Source organism: Piliocolobus tephrosceles, chromosome 15 (genome assembly GCF_002776525.5).
Source record: "Piliocolobus tephrosceles isolate RC106 chromosome 15, ASM277652v3, whole genome shotgun sequence".
Taxonomy (NCBI): domain Eukaryota; kingdom Metazoa; phylum Chordata; class Mammalia; order Primates; family Cercopithecidae; genus Piliocolobus; species Piliocolobus tephrosceles.
Genome location: NC_045448.1, coordinates 33297280 through 33323458, shown reverse-complemented (window position 1 = coordinate 33323458; position 26179 = coordinate 33297280). Strand labels below are relative to the sequence as shown.

General features: G+C 40.3%; 1 protein-coding gene across 4 annotated transcripts in view; it reads right to left on the bottom strand.

Moving 5' to 3' along the window:
* The window catches only part of LTBP1 (latent transforming growth factor beta binding protein 1), a 455184-nt gene that overhangs the window by 101196 nt on the left and 327809 nt on the right, over positions 1-26179 (bottom strand). For all 4 annotated transcript variants that reach the window (XM_023216379.2, XM_023216380.1, XM_023216381.1 and 1 more), the window contains 6 exons: positions 25239-25364; positions 24396-24518; positions 20193-20312; positions 8494-8616; positions 1446-1568; positions 367-489 (listed from right to left, as the gene is read on the bottom strand). In XM_023216379.2, coding sequence (XP_023072147.1) covers positions 367-489; positions 1446-1568; positions 8494-8616; positions 20193-20312; positions 24396-24518; positions 25239-25364 — 738 coding nt within the window. The remainder of the gene's footprint in view (positions 1-366; positions 490-1445; positions 1569-8493; positions 8617-20192; positions 20313-24395; positions 24519-25238; positions 25365-26179) is intronic.

Sequence of the window (26179 nt, the reverse complement as noted above, 5' to 3'; positions counted from 1 at the left end):
TTACCTGGAAACTGAAGTTGTATTTACTTATTTGGAACATCTGGAAATTGGTTCTGCATAAATAAGGTGTGACAGTTCAACTATGCACCCAGGATAAACCATCTATAGCTGGTAAAGTTAAACTGATTCTTTTATGCCTTTGGCTGGCACAAGTCTAAAAGACAGCTCCAAGCAGTGCAAAGAAAATCTGGACTCTGCTCCCTTCTTTGAATTATTTGTGTGGCCCCGGGGAAGACACTATGCAGGGACCTAATGTCTTCACTACGAAATAAAGAGATTGGGCTCAAAGGATCAAGGCTGAAAAGATGCCCAGATTTCCCTCCAATCTGGGCATTTTATGATTCTGAAATCAGGAGCAATTCTTACCTTCACAGTGGTCTCCAAGCCCGGATGCTCTGTAACCCTGGTCACACACACACTGAAAAGAGCCCTCAGTGTTCCTGCACTGCCCATGCGCACAGAGATGACGGTGCTGGCATTCATCAATGTCTATGAGCAAGAGAATACAAATAAACTGTAGAAGTGGTGCTTCAAAAACATTTTCAATCAGTCTCAATTGGATCAGTGTAAATTCTAGAAAGACAGTGTTGATACAAGTAATGACCATCATATATTGTCCTTTTTGTAGTACTATCTCAGGAGACTTTTTTGCTTATCGAATATTCAGAGTATACATGAAGACATGGATATTGTTTCTTTATAAAACAATTGGCCTTATACCAATTCTGTGTGTGGATTCTGTTCTTAAATAAGAAATGGTGTTTCCCCTCAAGAACTCTGGACATTTGTGGTTGACACAGGTGAGATCAAAATATCTTCAAGTTCAGGAAGCACATACTTATTGGGAAGTGAAGTATTTCTGTGTGAAATTCAATGAAATATTTATTTAAAAAGTCTAAGGTCAACCCCAGCAAATCCAGAATCCTCACTATCACCTGTAAGAACAGAACATATTTTGCAAACTTTATCTCTAAGGGGAACATTATTTTTACTAAGAAGTCTTCTTTAACGATTTTTTAAAAGGCAAAAATTTTTCAACACTAAATACAAAAAATTAAGGTTATTAACATTCCACAGCATAAAGCAGCCCGAAGTAATGACTTTCTAATTGCTGAAATCCAAGCATATAAAACCTTTAAATTAATTTACGTGTTTAAATGGAAATTACCTTCTGCAGTAAAGAATTACACAGAGAGCAATAATTTTTCTTCCTAATACTAATGCCTAGCCATTGATAGCTAATGCCATAGGTTTTCAAATTTAATGGTCTTCCATCTTGTTTTATCGACTTTCCTAACTTATGTTTAAGACCCTGGCTTTCTGGCACTATAATGCAATTATCTAGGTAATTTTTAAAAGGTACCCTCATTTGATTGAGGGTACATTTTTTTCAGATCAGGTGCTTTAAGCTGAAGTTTCAGTAGTTCATGTTACTACACTCTTACCTTCACACTGGTCTTTAGCTGCCGACAGCTGGTACCCCTGCCCACAGGTGCACCTGAAGGAGCCCTCGGTATTTTTGCACTGCCCGTTTATGCATAGATTCCCTTGCTGACATTCATCAATATCTGCAAACACAACAATGGCAATTTTTCTGAAAAAGAGACTACCCAGGAGAATGCAGTGCTCCCTGCAATGCATTCTGGGGTTAGTGTTACAAAAATAATAGTAGTACTTATGTCCAGCACTACACACGTTAGTATGCATCACTCCACCTACGCTGTTGTATCAACCTCAGGACACTGAACTATAGAATAGAAGTAACTGCAAATAGACAGTAAATCAGTAAGCTACTTATAATAATCATACTCCTCACCGTCAATGTCTTCGACTACAACATGAAATATTTTAGAGCTGCAAACAGAAGGCAGAACCTGATACAATATAACGACGCTTAGACAATTTGTAGACCTGTTTAGTTTCATGGAAGAAGTCAGAAGTAATACTCTACCAGGAATTTGAAAAACAAAACCAAAAACATAAGCAGTTACGGAAGGAAACAGATAGTTCTACTTTATCTAGAAGTTGAACTATAAGGCCGAATAGTTGTATAAAGAACTCTGGCTCATTTTCAAAGTAACAAGGAAAGCCAAGAGAAATGGTAGTATTATGATGACTGCTGAATACCAAAGGAGAAAGTGATAAGTGAGGATTTTTAAACATGCTTTGACTGAAGATAAAACCACTAACTGAGAAAGAATATAATTCTTAATAAGTGTCCTAGAAAATGTCATGTATGCGAAGTTATACAACTGAAGTAAAGGACTGGCTTCATCAATAATTTGAACACGCCTGGTAAAAGTAGAGTTTTCCAGATGTTTTTGTTTGGCCATTATATTGGTCTGACCTAAGCAGATAATGCTGTCTTGCCTTGTCAGTGCAAATACAAGCTCAGAATGTTCTGCAGAACGGCTAGCCAACTTGTAAGAGTCTATGATTATTAAAACATGATAAGTACAACCAATCTTCATCACCTACATGACAGGTTTGTTGTGAAGATTACCGAAGGGAATAGATACAAAACACATAAGCCCTGTACTCACAGGGGGAGAAAGGAGCCCTAATCTAAAAGGAGTAATAGAGTAATAAAAAAAAGGGGGGGTTTTAAAAAATAATGTCCTATAGATCAACGTATGACTGTTGTTTTCTTCAAATTTTCTTATTTAAAATGCATCTAAAAGTGTTTGTCAGGAAAACTCAATTAACTGTATAGGCCTTTCACTCAAGTATTACTGACAATTACCTGTTTACCCTGAGCCAAGTTTCATTTCTTTTTTTTTTTTTTTTTTTTTGAGACGGAGTCTCACTCTGTCACCAAGCTGGAGTGAGTGCAGTGGTGCTATCTCAGCTCACTGCAACCTCTGCCTCCCAGATTCAAGCGATTCTCCTGCCTCAGCCTCCTGCCCAGTTCATTTTTGTATTTTTAGTAGAGAGGGAGTTTCACCATTGTTGACCAGGATAGTCTTGATCTCTTGACCTCATGATCCACCTGCCTCATTCTCCCAAAGTGATGGGATTATAGGCGTGAGTCACTGCGCCCAGCTAATTTTTGTATTTTTAGTGGAGACAGGGTTTCGCCATGTTGGCCAGGATGGTCTTGATCTCTTGACCTCATGATTTGCCTGCCTCAGTCTCCCAAAGTGTTGGGATTACAGGCATTAGCCACCACGCCTGGCTGCAAAGTTTCATTTCTTAACCTCTAATGGGGCATTAACTTTTTAAATTTATCCAGATATAAGCAAGGTATCAGGTTATCCCTTCCTGAAAGCTCTAGGAATGGCTGCCAGCAAAGATCAGCCTACGTCACTATTTTCTTTTAGCACATTCTATAAAATACTTGGGATGTCAGTTCACGAACTGAAGACCAACAATAGCTCTTGTAGCTGGCTGGATCTCTCACATAACATCTGACAACATTTTTAGTGCTTTGGACTCTTCTTGACTTTCTCATAGAAGACAACAAATTACGCAGTCCCATGTGAAGATGTCTGCAGCAGAGATAGACCCTCCATTCCAAGGACTGTCAGGGTATGCCAGACATCTTACATAACTGACTCATTTATGTTGCTAAGAATGTCAGGAGTAATTCATGACAAGTAATGACACATACACTTGGAATAACTTGAGGCAACAGTTATCTCGAACAAGGTGATCTTTGGGTCTTTAAAATGACCAAAGGGAACAAAGATGGATTGATTCTAGGGATAAAAAAATTTTTATTTTCTAATGAGGGATAACATTTCTGAGCCAAAAGAAAGCTTTCTAATAAAATACGCATGCCAGATAAATGTCTTCTTTCTTTTGTGCCAAGAATATCACACACCCCTGACATGTGAATGTACACCTGACATTATGTGATGATCAGAGCCTTTCAACGCCTTTCAACGCTGTGTTCTTCTTCCCAAAAACCCATGACCCCAGTTTAATCATGAGAAAAACATCAGACGGATCCAGAGTGGGGAAAAGCTACAGGATTCTGGCCTATTCCCTTTAAGACAGATAAGATCACGAAAACTAGGGAAAGATTCATTAGGGAGACAAGACAAGTAAATGCAATGTAGTATCCCGGACTGGATCCTGGAACAGAAAGAGGACGTGATTGGAAAAACTTGTGAAATCTAAATAAAGTCTCGAGTTTAGTGACAGGGCCGGGCACGGTGGCTCATGCTTATAATCCCAGCACTTTGGGAGGCTGAAGTGGGTAGATCACAAGGTCAGGAGACTATCCTGGCTAACATGGTGAAACCCCATCTCTACTAAAAATACAAAAATTAGCCAGGTGTGGTGGCACGTGCCTGTAGTCCCAGCTACCCCGGGAGGCTGAGGCAGGAGAATCACCTGAACCCGGGAGGCAGAGGTTGCAGTGAGCTGAGACTGCACCATTGCATTCCAGCCTGGGCGACACAGCGAGACTCCATCTCAATAAATAAGGCAGTATATCAGATATCAGATCCTAGCTCTGACATGTAGAAGCTGTGTGAGCTTTCTCATCTGCTAAAAAAAAAAAAAAAAAAAAAAGAAAAAAAAAAGGAGTGGGGGGAACAATAATGCTTCCTCCTAGAGCTGATAGGAGGATTGCATGAAATAATACAGGGACAGAGATCAAGTGGGAAGAATGAGTTAATGCATTCCAGGCTGTAATGGCAGTAGAGGGCAAGGTTAAATGCCAAGTGGAAGTAATAGCCCTTTCTCACCTCTAAGCTTTGGCATGTGCTGCTTCCTCTGCCTGCCAACTTTTGCTCCCCTTTGTGTTCAATACTTCAAGACCAAGTTGAAATAGCAATACCTTTGTGAAGCTTTCCCAGAAGCACACAGAGTTAGCCACACACTTTTTGGTTTTAACAAAACTTTGTTTATGCCTCTAATTTAGCAAACACCACCACCACCACGTCATGCTCTGCTCCTGTATTAATTCATTCTCTCTACGTGATCTCTGTCCCTATATTACTTCATGCAATCCTCATATCAACTCTAACAGGTACCATTATTGTTCCCTTTTATTTGTAGATGAGAAAAGTAAGGCTTAGTGAAGTAAGATATCATAACTTATCCAAGCTCACACAGCTTCTACGCATCAGGACTAGGATCTGATATACTGCCTTAAAAAAAAACTAAATACTAGACTTTAATATATAATATAATCCTGGATATTAGATAGCCATTAGTTGTCTTGTCTCCCCAACCAATCTTTCCCAGGCTCAGCTGGGATGGCAATGGCCGAGGACAGTGGTAATGAGTCATTCATTCAACATGTGCCTACTTTGAGCGTCCCATTAGAAAGTCTGATTCTCTAATTTTAGGGATGACACAATGTCTGGAAACCTGAGATTATTCACCCAAGGTCATACCATGAACCACTGGAAGAGCCACATCAGGTAAGCAGTGAGGAAGAAGATGAATACGAAAGGCAGGATAATCTTGAACAAGTACTTGGGTCCAAATCAGCACAGAATCTTCACAGGGCAGTTGTGACATTGATTTGGATGGGTCAGAGAATGCTAGCTGAAGAATGCGACTGTGACAACTAAGTTTGGAATCGGAAGGAGGAGGACAGATTACAAGAGTTTTTATCAAAAAGCAGATGAAAAAAATTAGGCCCATTAGGATGAAAGAAGATAAAATGGTAGGATATGAAAATAAACTAGATATAGCAATCAAAGATGAACCATGACTCCTAAGGCTTGAGATCCTCATTCACCACTGATCCAGTGTATGGGGGAAGAAATAATACCTTTCAGATGCTTCTCATATTTAATTTGGTCTGAGGAGATGCCTGGCTTAAGAAGTCAGTAGGAAACTGTGAATGTGAGCCAAAAGAGAAGGGACCAGGAGAAATGGAGGTGTGCCTACGTTAGATGTTCCATTAGAAGTGGCCAAGATCCACCACTGCTCTGCTATATTATGGGAGCAAGGCATCAAATTCAGATGCCTGCACGTTCCCTACTGCCAGTGGAAGAGGCCTCAATTCTTACAAGATACCAGGGTGCCTACCATAGTGAGAAATTAATTATCACCCTAGATCCTTCACTTACATCAAGACACTTAAGAAGAACATTTTTACTTATTTTCTCTTTTGCCCTTTGCTAGGACATACTTTTAGATGTAAAAGTAAGCAGAAAAGAAAAAAATCCACAGATCTGACCATATGAAAAAAATTTTTAAAAATCTTAAAAAGAAAAATTAGGAAAGACTTAGAGAAATTACAAGAGTGTACCACCAAAAATGTATATGTAACGTACATACATTTATTATTATCATTGAGACTCTATTTTGAGTCTTGCTCTGTCACTCAGGATGGAGTGCAGTGGCATGATCTCAGCTCACTGCAACCTCTGCTTCTTGGGTTCAAGTGATTCTTGTGCCTCAGTCTCCTGAGTAGCTGGGATTACAGGCGCATGCCACCAAGCCCGGTTAATTTTTGTATTTTTAGTAGAGACAGGGTTTTGCCATGTTGGCCAAGCTGGTCTCGAACTCCTGACTTCAGGTGATCCACCTGCCTTGGGCCTCCCAAAGTGCTAAGCCTGGCCATGTGTACATACATTTATACATGTATTACATATAAAAAGAGTTCATATACATTGATTCAAAAAATAAAAAGCCTGACAAATGAGAAATGATATTAATGGAAATTTTAAAAAGAAATATCAATGTTAAATAAGTATATAAAATAAATGTTTAAAAATTAGAAGTGTTCAGAGAATTGCTAAAGGGAATGAGCATATAAAACAAATATTAAACCTTTTTAGAATTAAAATAAATATATATTTGAAATGAGAATGTTCTCCTGTAAAAATAGTAAAAAGACCATGATACAATATATGTATCAAAATATCACTCTGTACCCTATAAATATGTACAATATGGACAATTATTATATGCCAATTATAAAAACAAAAACAAAACCAAATAGTAAAAAAATTCAGAACATTTTTGCTGGGCGTGGTGGCTCACGCCTATAATCCCAGCACTTTGGGAGGCTGACGCGGGCAGATCACAAGGTCAGGAGTTCGAGACCAGCCTGGACAATATGGTGAAACCTCGTCTCTACTAAAAATACAAAAATTAGCCAGGCATGATGGCGGGAGCCTGTAGTCCCAGCTACTCGGGAGGCTGAGGCAGGAGAATCGCTTGAACCTGGGAGGTGGAGGTTGCAGTGAGCCGACATTGCACCACTGCACTCCAGCCTGGGTGACAGAGTGAGACTCTGTATATAAAAAAAACAAAAACAGAACATTTCACCCAATAACCATAATTCCACTTTTATGAATAAAGAAATAATTCTAAAGTTCAGACAAAAGTTTATCTTCAAAAGAGACCTGGCTGGGTGCAGTGGCTCACGCCTGTAATCTCAGCAATTTGGGAGGCCGAGGTGGGCAGATCACCCAAGGTCAGGTATTCAAGACCAGCCTACCTAACATGGTGAAACCCCGTCTCTACTAAAAATACAAAAATTAGCTGGGCATGGTGGGAGGCACCTGTAATCCCAGCTACTCAGGAGGCTGAGGCAGGAGAATCGCTAGAACTCAGGAGGCGGAGATTGTAGTGAGTCGAGATCGCGCCACAGCACTCCAGCCTGGGGGAGAGAGCAAGACTGCGTCTCAAAAAAACACCAAAAACAAAGAAACAAACAAATAAACAAAAATTAGTCAGGCGTGGTGGTCGGTGCCTGTAATCCCAGCTACTCGGGAGGCTGAGGCAGGAGAATCACTTGAACTTGGGAGGTGGAGGTTGCAGTGAGCCAAGATCGTGCCACTGCACTCCAGCCTGGGCAACAGAGTGAGACTTTAGCTCAAAAAAAAAAAAAAAAAAAAAAAGAGAGAGAGAGACCTGTACCAGTTTTGCTCACTAATGAGAAGTTGAAAATTGTGATATGGCAATATACTAGAATATTGTACAGCCTCTAAAAATAACATTTGAAAAAAAGTTATGAATGGAATGTAAAATGCTTATGGGAGGTATACTATTAAGTGGCAAAAAGCAAGATATAAAATTCTACATAGAACAACATCTTTTTTTACAATATCCATGAAATATGAATATTCATTAATGAGATTATGTGAGATTCTTACTGTTTCTATTTGCTAAATTTTCTCAAATGAGTATATATTGGTTTCTTCAATATCAACTTTATTCAGAAATAATTCACATGCTATACAATTCTGTTTAAAATGTACAATTCAACGGTTTTTAATGTATTCACAGAGTTGTGCAACTGTGTGTTTTGCTTTTATAATGAGAAAAAAAATTTAGATGAACAGATCTGTGGCTTACAGACACTCTGCAAAAATACATTGTTTCCCTTCATGTAAATAGATATGCTCTGTATTTAACCACAGCCAGGAGCCACTTTCAGCCAAGCCAACCAATATGTGCTCTGAGTCCCTCGGTCAAAATAAACACAGGTAGCAGGGTTCCTTTTTCTAAGGCTAATTGCGCTAATCTATCTTTAAATGAAGTTTAAATAAAAATGGGAAACTTGATGGCAGTATTTACCTTTACAGTGCTTGTGGTCCGGAGTCCGGGTATAGCCTTTGTGGCATGAACACATGTAGGAGCCTTCAAGGTTGGAACAATCACCATTTGTGCAGACGTTTGGTTCCAGGCACTCGTCCACATCTTGAAGAATGTTGCGTAATGGAAAGAACAAAAAAAGAAGAAAAAGAAAACATGGATAAAGTTAAATTTGGTTAGAAATGGAAACAGTAGACCTTCAGAAGACCAGGCAGATTCTTAAAGATAAACTTTCAAATTAGCCCAAAGGAGAAAAAGCAGTTTGTTGTGAGCTAAATGGATGACGGTTCTATACTTTAACTTACCTTCTGAAAGTAACTCAGAACCAAATATGCTCTATGAGTGAATTCAAGAAGTAAAGACGGCTTGTTGTGGGGGGGAGGAAGGAAGAGAGGGGAGATTTAGTGCAACGTCTCTACAAGAAAGAATTTTCCAAAGAACCAAAGATGGGTTGAGGTCTATTTTGGAAACTGATGAATTCAATAGGATGGGAGAGTTCACGAAAGCAAAAGATATGACTCATGACCCAGAGAAATCACAGGGAAGTTTTAACAGAAAGGTGAAAAAGAGTCTAATAAAAAGCTCTAAAATGGCAGTGAATTCATATGATAAAAACCAAGTAAGCTAAGGGACAAATACAAGCCTACTGGGCAGTCTGAAGGTAGGGTACAGGCTGAAGAGGTAGATAATAATAGCACCTAATCTTTATCAAGCACTTGCTACATGTGGGCATTAAAAGCTTTACATACACCATCTCATTTAACTTGAACAAAATCCATATGGACCAACAATTTTATGGAGGAAGGAAGTGAAGCTTAGAGAAGTTCAGGAACCAGCCCAAGACCACATAGAAAAGGGTGATTCTAAGATTTGAACCCAAGCCTATCCTTTTAACCTGACTGTAAGTTTCTGTCACAGGCAAAGTTAAATCTAGTGATAGAAACAGTTAAAGAAAGACAGAATGCATGAGTTGGGGTTTGTTTTTATTATTTGCTAACACAGCATTTATACTGAAAATCATCTAAAATTTATTTCATTAAAAAATATTAAGTTCCTACTATATATAACTATTTTTCAAAAATAAATATGTAAGTTCTGTGCTCCATTTGAATGGGCCTGGGTAGGTCCACTGTATGTCACAGTGACAGACACTAGGGAGGTATCAACAAGCAAAAACTTAAAGAGGAAAAACTTGAATCACAAAATGACAAAACCATACATACAACATCACAATTTAGGCTTAATCTTATAGGGGTCTATAACATAATCAAAGCATCTTAAACATAAGGCAGGCAAATGAGGAGGAAAAGACACGTGACAGCATCCATTTCACTTTTCAGTGCTTACTACACCACGAAAGCAGTAAAGTTTTCTACCCTCTTAAGGCAGTCACAAGCACACTGACAATACAAACCTAATCTTCAGCAATCCAGAGTCTAGATTGCATGCATTTGCATTGCATTAAGACTGGATTCTTTCTTACAATGGAATTCAGAAATGGAGTTGTACTAAAACATGGCAAACATATCTGTGAGAGTGCACCTGGGTGTGTTCCCTGCGCATATTGAGAAGAGCCAAGGAAATGGCACCGCCTAGGTGCTCTGTGTTGCTTTCACAAAATATCACTAATTATGGTGAACTGACTCTAGTCCACTGACAACAAAAATAGCACTTCCAGACTGACTCATTAACCACCCTTTCCTTGGTTGTGGGAATCCACTTCTGTAAACACTGAAGGCAAACAACTTGAGAGAAGCAGCCAAGTATTGGAGCCAAAGTAAATAATGGGAATGAGCCTAGACACCAGGCATAGCAATTCCAGACAGCAACAGGAAAATGTCATGTTTAGTATCTGGTTTTGTTTCAAAAATGTTAGCAAGTTCAGAAATGTATGGATTGCTCTCTTTAATTATTCATGCACCAGGGAAAGTGATTTATAAGGCTGTAGAATGTAACAGCAAAATCAATTTCTAAGACCATACTTTCTCTAGGTAAAGTAAATCAACAGACAGTGCAGATTACCATTTAGGAGACACTTATAAAACTTCTATTTTTCTAGGCTACTCATGATTAATGATGAAGCAGAATGCCTTGAAATATCTAGGGTAGCCTGATGTGTTTATTCTTTCTTTTACTTATTGTAGACATAATTGCATGGAACCAGAATTCTGTCAAGCCAATCACCGTAGATAGAACAATTTGAATGAAAAGTACATGACCTTAATGAAACTATGCTCCTGAAAAAACAGCAAGACAGTAAAATATCACTGAAGAATCTCTACAAAGAAGGAAGGTCTCCAGAGAGCAGCCACACATAAAACCACTTGGAGGATGCAAATGGTGTAAAATTAATTCAGCATTGTGTCGTTAGCCCAGATTTCTCTCCTAAACTGCCGAACCATGCATCCAGCTGGTCAGTGTACTGGACATCACCTTGATGTCCTCCAGGTACCTCTGAGTCTTTATGGCCAAAACTGACCCCTCCCCTGTCTTTTCTTTATGTTATTTTCCATACCAATATCTAGTACCATTATCTACTCAAATGCTCAAGTCGGAAACCTGGGAGTTACACCTTCTAGAGTCCTTACTTTTACTCTTCCTCTTTCCTCTCATTGTTTATTGCCCAGGAACACCAATCTGCCTTTCAAATCTCTCTCAAATCACCTACTTTCATTCTTTCTCACCTGAGTTACTGCCATAGTCTTTTAATTTGTTTTTCTAAGACTTGGCTTCTCTCATCCATTATCCAGCTTGCAGACAGAATAAACCTTTTTCTAAAATACAAATCTGATAAATGGTGTTGGCTCCTCTACTTTAAAAACCTTCAATGGCTTTCAGTGTTCTTCAGTTTAGTCCAGGACACAAACCTGTGGGGCCCTGGGTGTAATGACAGCAGAAGGCTTGGCCCCCACCGTTCTAGCCTCCAACCCTTGGAAGATCTCCCATCAATGCCATAAGAAGTGCTATGCTTTGAAAATGGTTTGTCCCTGCTAAAACTCATGTTGAGGCTTGGTTGTCAAGGTGGCGGCATAGGGAAGTGGTGCTTTTAAGGGTTGATTAGTTCATTAAGATAGATGAATGTCTTTCTCTCAAGACCGGGTTAGTTCTCGTGGGAATGAAATCGTTCCCAAGAGAGTGGATTGTTATAAAGTGAGGTTGCCTCTGTGTTTTGCTCTCTTTGCATGCGCTTGCTTCACCTCCCACTTTCTGAGCATATTAAGATGCAGTATAAGGCCCTCACCAGAAGTGGCCAACTGATCTTGAATTTGCCAGTCTCCAGAACCATGGGCTAAACAAATAAATTTCTCTTCTTCATAAATGACCTAGTCTCAAGGTGTTCTGTTATAGCAACACAAAATGGGTTATGAAGGAAGCGGGTGGTCCTTACCCATCCCGCCACCCACCCCATGGTTGCCTTATCCCCGCAGCAGAGGGAGGTGATTATGCCTCTGGTTTTCATGGTGGAGCTCAAAATTTGTCTAAGATATGGTCTTACAGAATATTCATGTTACCCAAATTCTTCCAGCGCATATACATGAGTTCAACAGGCCTTTGTGCTTTATCTGTTAGGAAACATCATAAAAAACCGTGTTGATAGAGAAATTGGTTCTAGCCAGGTGTGGTGGCTCTTGCCTGTAATCCTAGAAACTCAGGAGGTTGAGTTGGGAGGACTGCTTGAGGACAAGAGTTTGAGACCAGTCTGGCCACTACAGCAAGCCCCTGTCTCCACACCCCAATTTTTTTTTTTTTTTTTTTGAGATGGAGTCTCGCTATGTCGCCCAGGCTGGAGTGCAGTGGCACCATCTCGGCTCGCTGCAAGCTCCACCTCCCGTGTGCACGCCATTCTCCTGCCTCAGCCTCCTGAGTAGCTAGGACTACGGGGGCCCGCTACCACACCCGGCTAATTTTTTGTATTTTTACTAGAGAGGGGGTTTCACCGTGTTAGCCAGATGGTCTCGATCTCCTGACCTTGTGATCTGCCCGCCTCGGCCTCCCAAAGTGCTGGGATTACAGGCGTGAGCCACCGCGCCCGGCCTCCAGCTTCTTTTCTTTCTGGGGGGAAATGATACCATTACTCTCTCCGCATCCTCTGGTAACTGTCAATTCTCCACAATTTCACAGAGATGACTCCCAGCTGGCCAGTAATCCCACCTGGCTCATCGTCTCATTGCCTTGGGGTGTAATTCATCTAGGTGAAGAAACTTTTAAAAATTTCCCTTCCTCATATCCTGGGAACATACCAGACTGTCTCAAGCCCCTCCCTGGTGGGCATAACACACCATGTACAGAGGGTATTCAGATGTCACCCAGTCATGTTCTCTCCAGCCTTTGCTCACTTACATTTCATGTAGCAGCTGTTTGGGGTTGGCTAGAATTTGTCCCAGAGCAATAATTTACCTGTATTACTTTCTGTACTTTCAAAGAGATGAATATGTCAACATAGCCAATTATTTCTCTAAGGCTATCCAAACTCAGTTTGTTCCTTAATCACCAATACAGGCTTCAGAGAGTGAGAACCACTTGAGATAGGGATAAAGCATCTTACTCTAGCACTATAGCTACATGAAAACACAGGATTACCCCCTACCCCAAATGTGTCCATTACTCCAGTGATTCCTCAACTATTCTTCACACATCATCTTTTATACTAAAGAAGATGGGAGAACATATTTGGCAGAAAAGCAAGCATGGTAAAATGAGAGACAGATGTTGGTCCGGTCAGTGTGATGAAACCACCTCAACTGCACTTGAGGTATAGGAGATCCTCAGAATCTCACACCCCCTCTGTCAATTTTGATGAAGTTAAAATATGTGGTAGTAGCAGCAGAGCTGCTGACAAACATTTGTTACATAATCCTCGAAGAATCATGTAACACTGCTTTTCAGAACTGGAGAAGAACCAATGAATGCTGTGTACATCCTACATAAAGAGCCAAGGATGATCTCAGAAAACTCCAATCACTAATCCCACCATATTATTGGCTCCCTACCTCACCTCTCCAAAGGAACATTTTATCTTTCAGCAGAACTCAACTGCCGCTACGTATGGTGCAGACTTGCCATCTCAAACTCTAGAATCCCCGAGCCATTGTTATTGCTGCTTGCAAGGGATGATTCCAGCCCATGTGGCTTTCTCCTTTCTATGCTCTTTTATTTTCCTTATTGTCTTTGTTATATTGTTTTGTTCTTTAGTTTTCTTATGTGTACACGAAGGGTACATGAGACATTATACAGAACAAAACACTGGATTTAGAGATAAAAGATTGAGGATCACATCCTGGTTCTGATATTTATTACCTATAACCTTTAGTAAGCCCATTCACTTGTTTGGGCTTACTTCCAATTTCACACTTGTACTACAGAGATGACTACCGTGAGGATCAAATGATGCCATCATGTCAAAACCTTAAAAAATATATAATGAGAAGGATTTTGTTACAATAATTAATGTTCCCACAAACCATGCTCCCTGGTTTCAAAAGTTTGTTTTTTGTTGTTATTTTTATAATTGCAAATCTTCTCTGGCATATAGATATGTAGACAACAGCTCAATAAATAGCTCAGTGACTGATCAGAAGCATCCTTTAGCATATAACAATTTAGGGATAAGGCTAATGTTTGCACATGAAATATGAAAAAGGTACATGCTGTACTCAGTTGCAATCTTCTATAAAACAAATACCTGCTGTATCAAGTCTTCAATTTCAGCTTAGTCTATGAATATTCATATAAGCCATGAAAGTTAACACTGAATCTTCAAATCTGAAAATAAATCCTAGTGTGAAAAGAACTTCTAGAACAATGAGTTATCCATGTTTTCTGTCCAAGTTTATTCTTCAAGTTCTCTGTGCCAGGTCTTGGTTAAGACTGTAGTTAATCAGTTGCCAAGCAGATTGAATTATACTAAATTCTTCAAATAACCAAGACCCACATTCAGAGAGCTTAAATGGGAGTCAGAAAGTCATTCTCAACTTAATCAGAGATTAAAAAAGAAAGATTACACTGGCAAAATCTTAGAAATTTGTGTAACCAGGTCACAAGATCTATCACAAACTGAACTACAAATAATAAACCCCCAAAAGGCTAGCTGCATATATTCAATAGGTGGCATATTCTGCCTTGTGAAGGTGAGCAGAGACAATAAAGTACAGGAATGGAAACAGCAGCATTATTATAGATGCCTAAACATTTGTTACAAATCACTAATGACCCTACAGAGAAGTATCATGGCTCCCAAGAAGTATATTCCAGTTAAGTAAGAACACTAAGAAGTTGGAAGGAGTCAACAGACATATGACCCTGAACGTGCCCGATCGAGTCTGACCTTGGAAGCTAGGCAGGGTGGGTCCAGTTAGTATCTGGATGGGAGATATCAAATAGAAACCGCAAAATTATTTACATTCATAAGAGAATGCTCCAAAAGGCCAGGAGCGGTGGCTCACACCTGTAATCCCAGCACTTTGGGAGGCCAAGGCAGGTGGATCACAAGGTCAGGAGTTCAAGAACAGCCTGACCAACATGGTGAAACCCCATCTCTACTAAAAATACAAAAATTAGCTAGGCGTGATGGCACGTGCCTGTAATTCCAGCTACTCAGGAGGCTGAGGCAGGAGAATCACTTGAACCCGGGAAGCTGAGGCTGCAGTGAGCCGAGATCATGTCATTGCACTCCAGCCTGGGTGACAGAGGGAGACTCCGTCTCAAAAAAAAAAAAAAAAAAAAAAAAAAAAAAAAGAGAATGCTCCAATGACATAGGAAGAATTAAAAAACTACATGACATGAGCTCCAAAAAGCCAAAGAGAATATAGTTATATAGAAGAATGTGACCCGGGCACAGTGGCTTATGCCTGTAATCCGAGCACTTTGGGAGGCTGAGGTGGGTGGATCTCCTGAGGTCAGGAGTTCGAGGCTAGCCTGACCAACATGGTGAAACCCCATCTCTACTAAAAATACAAAAGTTAGCCAAGCGTGATGGCAGGCACCTGTAATCCCAGCTACTTGGGAGGTTGAGGCAGGAGAATTGCTTGAACCCTGGAGGCGGAGGTTGCAGTGAGCTGAGATCACGCCATTGCACTCCAGCCTGGGCGACAAGAAAAAGACTCCATCTCAAAAAAAAAAAAAAAAAAAAAAAAAAAAAAAAAGAATGTGATAATTTACTTTACCAAGTATCAGTTATTACTGCACCTCTTATGTTTGAGAGCAGTACAGAGGAGAGTAATAGTTGGGGGAAGAAGGGTTGCAGCATGGTCAGGGTTCCACTATGTGTCTGTCAGATGCCTACTAAGTGCTTCATATTGCTTATTTCATTCTGGCAATAAACCTTAAAAAGTAAGTATTTCAACCCCATTTTACAGATAATAAAACTAAGCTTCAGAGAGGTCATGCAGCCCAAACTCTCTCTAAATTCAGGGAACTAAGATCTCTACATTAGCAGTATCAAATGTATCTTTAAATAATTAAATATTAGAGAGTTTCCTTGGGGGATGGCTCTCATCGGGTTTGAAACAGGCCAGCTCTCCACAAGTCAAGAAGAACCTGTAAATTGAGTACCTGACAGGCTGGCTTCCCTTAAGAAAGGACCTGGTTGAAACAGCCATTTGGAACTGGCCAGAACCCAGAGTGACGAAATAGTCATTAAAGGTGGGGATTGCGTGGGCAGAAACTCCAGGCTGAATGTCAGGTCCAAGGAATACAGTGCTGAAGGACGAACGTGACTCTCAAGAGAAGAATGAAATCCACGACTTGAAAGAAGAAGCTACATTAACAGAAGAGCCAACAAGAGTTGCCAAAAAGCATTAGGGATGATGTGTGTTAGGTAGAGTCTGAAATGATAGATATTTGAAGGGGATAATAAACTATTGAGGATGAGGGATTGTATGACCTGAGCTAAGCACTAGGGGAAAAATGTAGTCCCTCAGACAACACCTGCTAACATTTTGCCTATTTCTGCCCAAAACAATTTCTGCTCTAATTTATAAATCAAGAGAAGCATCAATCAGTAAGATCCAGCTTACATGGCATGAATACAAAGAGGCCATTAATGGTTTCACCAAGTTCATCATTTAGTCTGTGAAAGAAGCAGAAAGTCTAACTGGTATAAAATCCCTGCAGAATATAGGGGTTGAATAGTAATGCTTAATGAAGTCATTCAATAGAAAAAGAGGCAAATCAACATGAAGATAGACGAGTTTAGAAAAAAACTATAGGCGTAATGCCAAATTTAAGAAATGTTATATAAAACATTGTACATGTTTGATTATAACAATGTAAAAACATGTACTCAGTGAGAGGAGAGTGTAGGAAAAAAGATACTAAGATTTACGGAACACATCGCAGCCCTGTGAGATAGACATCATCTCTACAGATGGCAACTAACAAACGCCAAATGTAGGATTTTTCACCAAAATGGTGTGATTACAGGAAATTTTTAAAGAGTCTTTAATGTTATCACAGAGACTTGTCATTAAAAATTGGGGCAAAAAATTTCACCGATATATAATAAAATATCAGAACTAAGAGGATATAATCACAGGTTAACAGTTAGAGACAAAACAAATGACTAGCCAGGAACAGCATGTTAATAACTTAGTATTTGACTATCCTGACCACCATGGGATCTCTAAAGACTCCGAATCTTTTTCTCTACTTTCCTTCACGTCATGCATCACATCTGACATCCCATATATTGTACTTGCTTGTGTTTATTTGTAAGCACAATGTAAGCACCAGAGTATAACTAAAATGAAGGTAGAACCTTTTTTTTATTTACTCTCTTTTTTTTTTTTTTTTTTTTGAGATGGAGTCTTGCTCTGTCACCATGCTGGAGTGCAGTGGCGCGATCTCAGCTCACTGCAACCTCTGCCTCCCAGGTTCAAGTGATTCTCCTGCCTCAGCCTCTTGAGTAGCTGGGACTATAGGTGCATGCTACCATGCCCAGCTAATTTTTGTACTTTTAGTAGAGACGAGGTTTCACCATGTTGGCCAAGATGGTCTCGATCTCTTGACCTCATGATCTGCCCCGCCTCGGCCTCCCAAAGTGCTGGGATTACAGTCATGAGCCACTGCGCCCAGCTATTTTAGTCACTCTCAGTTCCCAGTATTCTGGAAAAATACCTGGCACATGGTAGACACTCAGTATTTGTTAAATGAATGAATATATATCAAGTTATGTTAGTGTTGAGCTTAACTCAAAAGTAGGCTTAAGACAAGACTGCACCTTCTGAAAGGTATGTTAGAGTACCAGAAGTACAAAGCTAGGGCTGCGCAGTCATTAACATGGTCAGGGTTTAGCAGAAAAATCCAACCCACCCATTGGCTCAATGTAAGTAGAAAGGCATGCTGCAATATCTGCTTTTTGTCACAGTCAACTTCTCAACATTTGAAAGCTCTACTACTATAAAAAATTAAGATGGAAAATCTATTTCAGCATAACCTGCAAAGGCCCTCAGGAGAAATTTAGAAGAGCTGCAAGTCCAATATGAACAATGGATGGAACTGCAATTAAATCTTGGGGGAGTGGCTTCATCTGCAGATTATGCAGAGCCTAAAATTTTACCCAAAGCAGAAAGATAAAGGACACTGCCTCCATTTAACAATAGGAAATACATGACCTCAGCAATGCAAAAACAAAACAGGGGGCTATATGTGGGACTTTGGCTGAATTGAGAAATGCAGTGATCTAATATTTCTGCTTATGATTCTACTCATCTGTTTGACAAAAGTACAATTAGTTTTAAATGAAGTGCTATGCTTCTGTCACTAAAGTTTATATATATACATGCGCAGATGTAGGTACAATAATTCATTTAGTATTATTTATATTGAAGAACAATCACTTGCCAATTTGGTCAGTCACATTCCACTAATAAATTCATGAATCAGGGCTGTGTTTATACTACCAGTATCAATTGTAGTTATTTAAGGTAGACTTCAGGCTCTGCTCCTGGATTATTTATCAGGATGTGAAAATGAGAACATATATGGAACCCTGATAGGCAACTATGAAGTTTACGCCAAATGAGAAAACTGAAACCCTACGTATTAATACTTTCTGGCCAGCACCAGTTACATAAACAATTGGTTATCAAATAAACAACTAATGAATAAAAATCTTTTCTTCAAAGATCTACATCTCACAACTCCATCAGCAGAAGACTCTTGGGTTGGGGCTGGGCCTAGGGGCTCAGGACACGGAGCTCTCCGTACCAGCTACAGAGTCTGAGCTGATGTTGCTTGGTGATGAGACTAAAGCTTTAAAACTGACAGTGCTTCTGCACCTCCATTAAAACACCTAAATGTCTTCCCAGGGCTATGAGAATGAAGACCACCAGTTTTAACAGGACTAAGAGGGCTTTAAATTATTCAATGGTCTGTCATCTCATCTTGTAGCAAATCTTCCCGTGTTCTCTGGCCTTCAGCTACACTGGTCTTCTGCTCTCTTCTTCTTCCACGAACCCCTGGCATATGCTGTTTACTGTGCCTGAAATGTTCTCCCTCCCACCCCCTCATCAGCTGAACCTCAACTCAAGAATTTTCCTAAGGGCAGCTCATTCTATCATTTGCTCTCACAGCATCATAGAACCCTCCTTTCTAGTGCTTGTCTCATCTGTGAGTTTGTATTTATCTATGAGATATTTGAGTGCATGTCAGTCTCCCCCACCACACAGTAAGTACCAAAAGGAAGGGGTCATCCTCTCAATATATCCCAGAACTTAGTACAACTCTTGGGATATACAGTAGGTTTTGCCTTTTGTTTCATATTTTAGACACAGGGTCTCACTGACCTCCAGGCTGGAGAGCAGTGGCACAATGATAGCTCACTGAAACCTCGAACTCCTGGACTCAAGCGATCCTCCCACCTCAGCCTCCAAGTAGCTGAGATTACAGGCACACACCACCAAGCCCAGGTAAGTTTTTTAACGTTTTGTAGGGATGAGGTCTTGCTATGCTGCCCAGGCTGGTGTCAAACTCCTGGCCTCAAGTGATCCCTGTGTCTCGGCCTTCCAAAGTTCTGGGGTTATAGGCATGAGCCACTGTGCATAGCCTATAGCAAGTCTTAAGCATTTGAGGGAGAAAGGAAAGAAGGAATGAATGAATGAAAATTTTAACTCACATATTCAGAGTTCTGGTATGGAGTGGAAAAGAGTTCAGATTTTAGGGGAAAAGACAGCATGGTAGACATAAATGAAAACCATTAAGGGGGAGAGCTAACTACAGCACAGGTAATTAGAATCAAGCAAATTTATTACCGTATCTTCCTCAGTGCCTAAAGCACTACCTTTGCTACTTCTGTTGCAAATTTGTGTGCGTGTGTTACCTAATTCTACTTGTCTGTGGTAGATGCTTCTTAGGCTTCTTCTCTCTTTTTAAGTGTTTTGCTCTCCATCTCTCTTCCTTCCTGTAGACCTTACTATCTTATTTGGTTTTGGATATTTATCTCATTAGGAATAACAGTTTGTTTCAATCCTAATTATTTGCCCCATCTAGAATCTTACATCCTTCATGCTAAGTGATTTTCTTACTTTCTCAGTGGTTAAAAGTTACTGGTAACTTTTCTTAGAATGATATAAGATTTCACTTTTTTCATTTTGAAAGAGGGCTCCATTGGCATTTCACCACTCTATCAGAAAATGGGCCATGCAGAAGAAACAAACCTTTGATAAGTACACTATAGTACCTACCAAGGCACTGTCCATTCCAGCCTCGGAATCCTTCTGTGCAGGGAACACACTGGTAAGATCCAGGAGAATTCACACACTGCTCATCTGGACAAGTACTTGGATTCAAACATTCATCAATATCTGAAAAATCAAAAAGGTACGTTGTGAACATTTTATCGGAATACTGAAGCAAAATCTTACTTTGTGATGAAGGCAGCGAGGGAAAGCATGTTATCTCTACATTTCAGTGGGAAAAACAATAATCGGGTAAGTGAGACATTGGGTGTATACTTAAATACATGGCAATAATGCATGGTCAAGCATACCTGGATTAAAACATGTGCATACGTTCCAAGGAAGAACCTGGCCCCAATTCTTCAACTAGCAGGACCTGGTCTCTCCACTCTGGGAGTTGGCAGCTCCCTTAGGGCCAATTTCTGGATATGAAACCTTTCAAGTAATAGCACAGCTTTCCAGAAAGAAATACGAGGAATAGGGGTGAGTGTGAGGAAGCCATGTATCCACCCAGCTAGAGGTTCTCTCTGCAGGCATTGGATGCTCTAGGGAAATTCTCTCTTTGGCTTCATGGGCCCAAGAACATCCTAGGTTAGAATAATTTAAAACCTTTCATATGGTTGGAGGTCGAAAAAAACACATGAGGAGAGAGTGAACTCATCACATACTTCCAAGCCTTTCCAGAAAACATGGTGATACGACCATATGGTAATATTTTCTGGTAAAAATACACCTTACTTTTCATATTCACAGCTAACTGAAGTTATTAATCATCATTCTTTCCAATTTGGGGAGAAAAAAATCACCTAAAATATGGTTAAGTCTGTGCAAGAGATAACTACTACGACAGCTTGAGGCATTTTTAAGAATTGTCAAACAATAAAATGAGGAAAACGATATAGGAGAGAGTTCAACAGTTTAAAATAAGTGTTAACACCGTGGCTTCTAGCTGCATTTGAAATAAGTGTTTTTTCTGAGGTGGACCTTGAATTTATACGAGTGGATTTAATGTTTAAGTATCCCAATACACAATGTATATATGACCTTTAATCGTATTTAAAATATAAACAGATTTTCAGGACATAAACTAAAGAAAGAAAGAAAGAAAGAAATATATAATGGGTCCACTAAATATCCATGGCTATTTGATGTCTACATTCTAGTAAATACTTAAAAGTTATCTCCCATTGCATATCGTTAGACATGTGAAAAGATACTTAAAGTGAAAAAGTTGAAGATGATATTAACAAAACAAGCACCAGGTCAGTGTTGTAATTTTTTTTCTATCAGTAAAAATTCTTGCCAATAGCCAATGACACATAGTGGTTTTTTTAGGTCAGATGTTCTGGGACTTCTTGTTCTACAAAAAGATGATGCTTGCCAGTTTCATTTTCCAAATAGCATTACATTCTCCTCTGGATGGGATATTTCCAAAGAATAGAACTACAACTGCTAAATCAGAGAATGTCATTGAGACAGGCTGGTCCAATAAATAAGGTGCAATGTTGAGCAATACAAGATAACGTCCCTGAATTTCTAGCTGCTTTCACCTCTGCTTTTCCCCTCTTCTGTAAATTAGGAACTACCTGCCTTATAATACCTTAACAGAATAAAGTAAGGATACATGAGATAATGTCTGTAAACTACAATAGACTCCTTGGAGACTGCTGCTAAATTTGAAAGCAACTTTGTTAGTGACAGCTGAGAAAATCTTCTGTGAGTCAGAAGCCCGGGGACGTTTGGTTCTAGTCCGTGATGAAATTTGAAAACAGCCGCATTGCTTGGCTCCTTCTTCTTTTCAAGACTTTTCATGGGGATAGAATCATATATTATTTACTCAGGGAACCCGAGTCATCTTTCTGCTAAATAATTTTCATATATTGAATATTACAGAATATTCTCCAAGCTTCCAATTTAAGCACATAATTTTCCAATTTCTTTTCTATTCTTTTCCATCCTATTACTTAAGTATCTTCTCTTCCCATTCTTGACCCGTATGTGGAACTTAAGAATCAGTATTTGGGCCGGGTGCAGTGGCTCACGCCTGTAATCCCAGCACTTTGGGAGGCCGAGGCGGGTGGGTCTGGTGGTCAGGAGATTGAGACCATCCTGGCTAACATGGTGAAACCCCATCTCTACTAAAAATAAAAAATAAAAAAAAAATTAGCTGGGTGTGGTGGCGGGGACCTGTAGTCCCAGTTACTCAGGAGGCTGAGGCAGGAGAATGGCGTGAACCCAGGAGGCAGAGCTTGCAGTGAGCCGAGACTGTGCCACTGTACTCCAGCCTGCACGACAGAGCGAGACTCTGTCTCAAAAATAAATAAATAAATAAATAAATAAATAAATAAAAAGAATCAGTATTTGACTTCTTTGTTGGGGGTTGGGGGATACTGCTCTGCACATAAATGCTTGTCAAATAAACTTACCCCATTTTTTTAAAGCACTCCCCACAACTACAGAGGTGCTTGAGATCTATACAAACACAAAAGGAGTCAGGGATGGGGGAGATTTAAAGAAACTATAATTTCTCGAAAACTAACAAAGTGACAGGTATCATACAAGTTCAGGCAACATGAAGTTATTTTCATGAAAACCCAGAAAGTTAACTTCATCGTTCCCATTTTACAGGTGATGTACTACGTTTCAAAGGGGCAAAGTCAGTGGCTGCAGGTCAGGAAGTTACTAAGCGTGGGCGTGGTGAGCTGATTCCACACTGCATCTCTATAGCAGAGGAGAGTTCCCTGGAAGAGCAGAGTGGAGACACTTTACACCTGTGCTTGTTCTGTAGCCTCATGGTCCTCGGGGAGGGTATAAGGCTCCATTCTGATCCAAGCTGATCAGAGATCCAGCAACATGAAACACTCCCACTTCTCTCTAGATTAGAACCCAAGGGGCGGAGGCAAGACACCAGCAGGAGAGGCAAGCGTAGGCTGCCAAAAAATGTCTAATTAGCTCTCCCTCCAGGCCTGGGTCATCAGAGCGGTGAAGAAAACCAACATGCAGAAGCCAGGCGACAGCTGAGGGCTGGCTGTGCCAACCTAGTCCATCCTGCCCCAGCTAACAGAGCCCAAATCTATTGGGCTCTGCTGATAGCCGGGCAGGAAACCCCAAGGAACCAGCACCATGCTCCTGTGCCCTCAGAGACCCCATGTTCCTTCACCCTCATATTTCCATGGCAGGTTTTTAGCAGAAGGTCAGTGTATTTCTTCATGAAAATAATTGCAAAAAAAAAAAAAAAAAAAAAAAAAGAAAGTGCCATAGTGTTTCTTTTGTTTTGTTTCTTGGAGACAAGGTTTTGCTCTGTCACCTGGGCTGGAGTGCAGTGGCATGATCTCAGCTCACTACGACCTCTGCCTCCCAGGTTCAAGTGATTCTTGTGCCTCAGCCTCCCAAGTAGCTGGGATTACAGGCGTGCGCCATCACGTCTGGCTAATTTTTGTATTTTTTGGAGAGAGGGAGTTTCAGCATGTTGGCCAGGCTGGTCTCAAACTCCTGGCCTCAAGTGATCTACCCGCTTCGACCTCCCAAAGCACTGGGATTACAGGCGTGAGCCACCGTGCCTGGCCTCGCCACAGTGGTTTCAAAAAGAACCAGAGCAACTTGGACACAAACATGAACAGAAATATGAAAAGGATAAGAATTGTGGCCATGCTATAAACATTTTTATAACATTTTTATAATGAGAGAAAATTCATTGCTGTGGTCAATAATGAGGAAATTTTATCTAGCACAGTTGGAATCTGACCAAAGTTGGTCAGACCATGCTTCTTAGGGAGTCTGTGAGAAAGTCCCAGAACACATGTAAAAGAAAGCAGTGGAGACAAAGGAATGTAAGTAGGTGAAAAGGTCAAAAACAAGAAATCAACACTGGTTACACCTGCACCATGTTCCCAGATGAATGGTCCGGACTCTGTAATTAAGTCTGGGTTTGTACTAAACATGATGCAATTAATCATTCTATGGTGATTTCACTCCAAATACCAGAAAGGCAGATATTGAGGTGAAAAATAATGAGAGCATGACGATGGAAAATAATCCCAAAAGAGCCACTGAAAGGAGGAGGCAAAGAGCCTGTGAATCCAGGAAGCAGAAAGAGCTTGGATAAACTGGTGTCAAGTATGGAGTGTGGAAGGCAACAAGAACCAGGCAAGGTACCTACCAACCCTGCATGTCACGGTCATGTGTGTTGAACACTCTCAGCTGACTCACCCTCACAACGGCCTCTCTGGGTGATGCGGTACCCGCTGTCGCAGTATTCACACCGGAAGGCCCCCACAGTATTGACACAGTGCCCCTCCCCACAGACGTCCGGCCTCAGGCATTCGTCAACATCTACGAGGAGCAGATAGCATTAGTGAGTTTTGTGTTCCAAATATTATTTCAAACCTCTCCCATCTCCCAGCTTAGCTCAAATATAATAACGAAGTAACTGATTTCTTTTCTTTTTCTTCTTTTTTTTTTTGAGATGGAGTTTCGCTCTTGTTGCCCAGGCTGGAGTGTAATGGCGCAACCTCGGCTCACTGCAACCTCCACCTCCCGGGTTCAAGCGATTCTCCTGCATCAACCTCCTGAGTAGCTGGGATTACAGGCATGCGCCACCACACCTGGCTAATTCTGTATTTTTAGTAGAGACAGGGTTTCTCCATGTCAGTCAGGCTGGTCTCAAACTCCTGACCTCAGGTGATCTGCCCGCCTCGGCCTCCCAAAGTGCTGGGATTACAGGTGTGAGCCACCGCGCCTGGCCAGTAACTGATTTCTACTTTCCCTTTGATTTGTTTGACACACATCAAAATCATCCAGTTTTGATTCATGCAGGGTGGTCCAAAAGTAACATTTAATGTATCTTGTCTGTGCACATATTTGACACTCTTTCTTCAAAAATGTTAGGGGAAAGAAATCCATTTTTATATCACCGGGATCTAGCAGATTGCTATCATGATAAGTGTTTAATAAAACATTCTGGGTTGTGTGGATAAGCACTGAACTGATAGCCTTAGGGGATCTAAAAACTCAGATCTAAGCATTTGTAATCAGGAAGAACAATGCCGTTACCTATACAGTTAGTCCCCTCCTCACTGGCCATAAATCCTGCTGGGCAAATGCACAAGAAACTTCCCTCGGTGTTTTCACAGCGTCCCTGGGAGCAGAGGTGTTGGCCCTGAGTACACTCATCAATATCTGTTAACAAAAATACATATAAAAAACATTAGTTCTGTGTAGCAAGAACTTAGTTTCCCTGTTCTGTAAAATACCATCATACTATTCCCTAAGTACCACCCAACCTTTATAACTGAGGACAACAGCAAAAGGAGACATGATCTTTCTCGTCACATGCTTGAAGGATTGTTACTGGAAGACAGAAGCAGCCTACTGTGTGTCACTTCAAAGGCCAAAACTACAAAACCATGACAATGGTATTTCAAAGAGGCAGATTTCAGGTCAACACAGAAGGATTCTCCCGATAACGAGAGACGTCCAAGCAATGGAATTTGCTGTCAGCAGGGAGTCAGAAATGCCATGAAAGAGACTCTTCCTCCATGCATATGGGTGGAATTGGATTAGGTCATCTCTGTTGCCTTTCTAACTTAATATTCTAGGTTCTAAACGTGATACACACAATGTATGCAAATGACAGGGAAATAGCCATATTATGGAGCAGGTGGCTGTCTCCTTCCCCCTCCCACACACACACACCAAACAGCAAAATTCACATATACTAAAGTAGTAGTAATTAGTTATGTGCCTTTGTTGTTTCCCACTGGCCTTATAATTTAGTGCTGAATTTTCTTTTTCTTTAAAAAAAAAAGAGAAATTAAATTTAGAGTTACATTAAAATGATTTATTTAACTCTGTTGCATATCTTTCTGAGATACTTTTTTTTTTTTTCCAAAAGGAGCATATATGAGATCCCTAAATTTCTAAATTGACTGACACCTTCAGGCCAGCATATATGGATTTTCAATTTTAAAATCCCTTTAAAAAATCAAATCTTA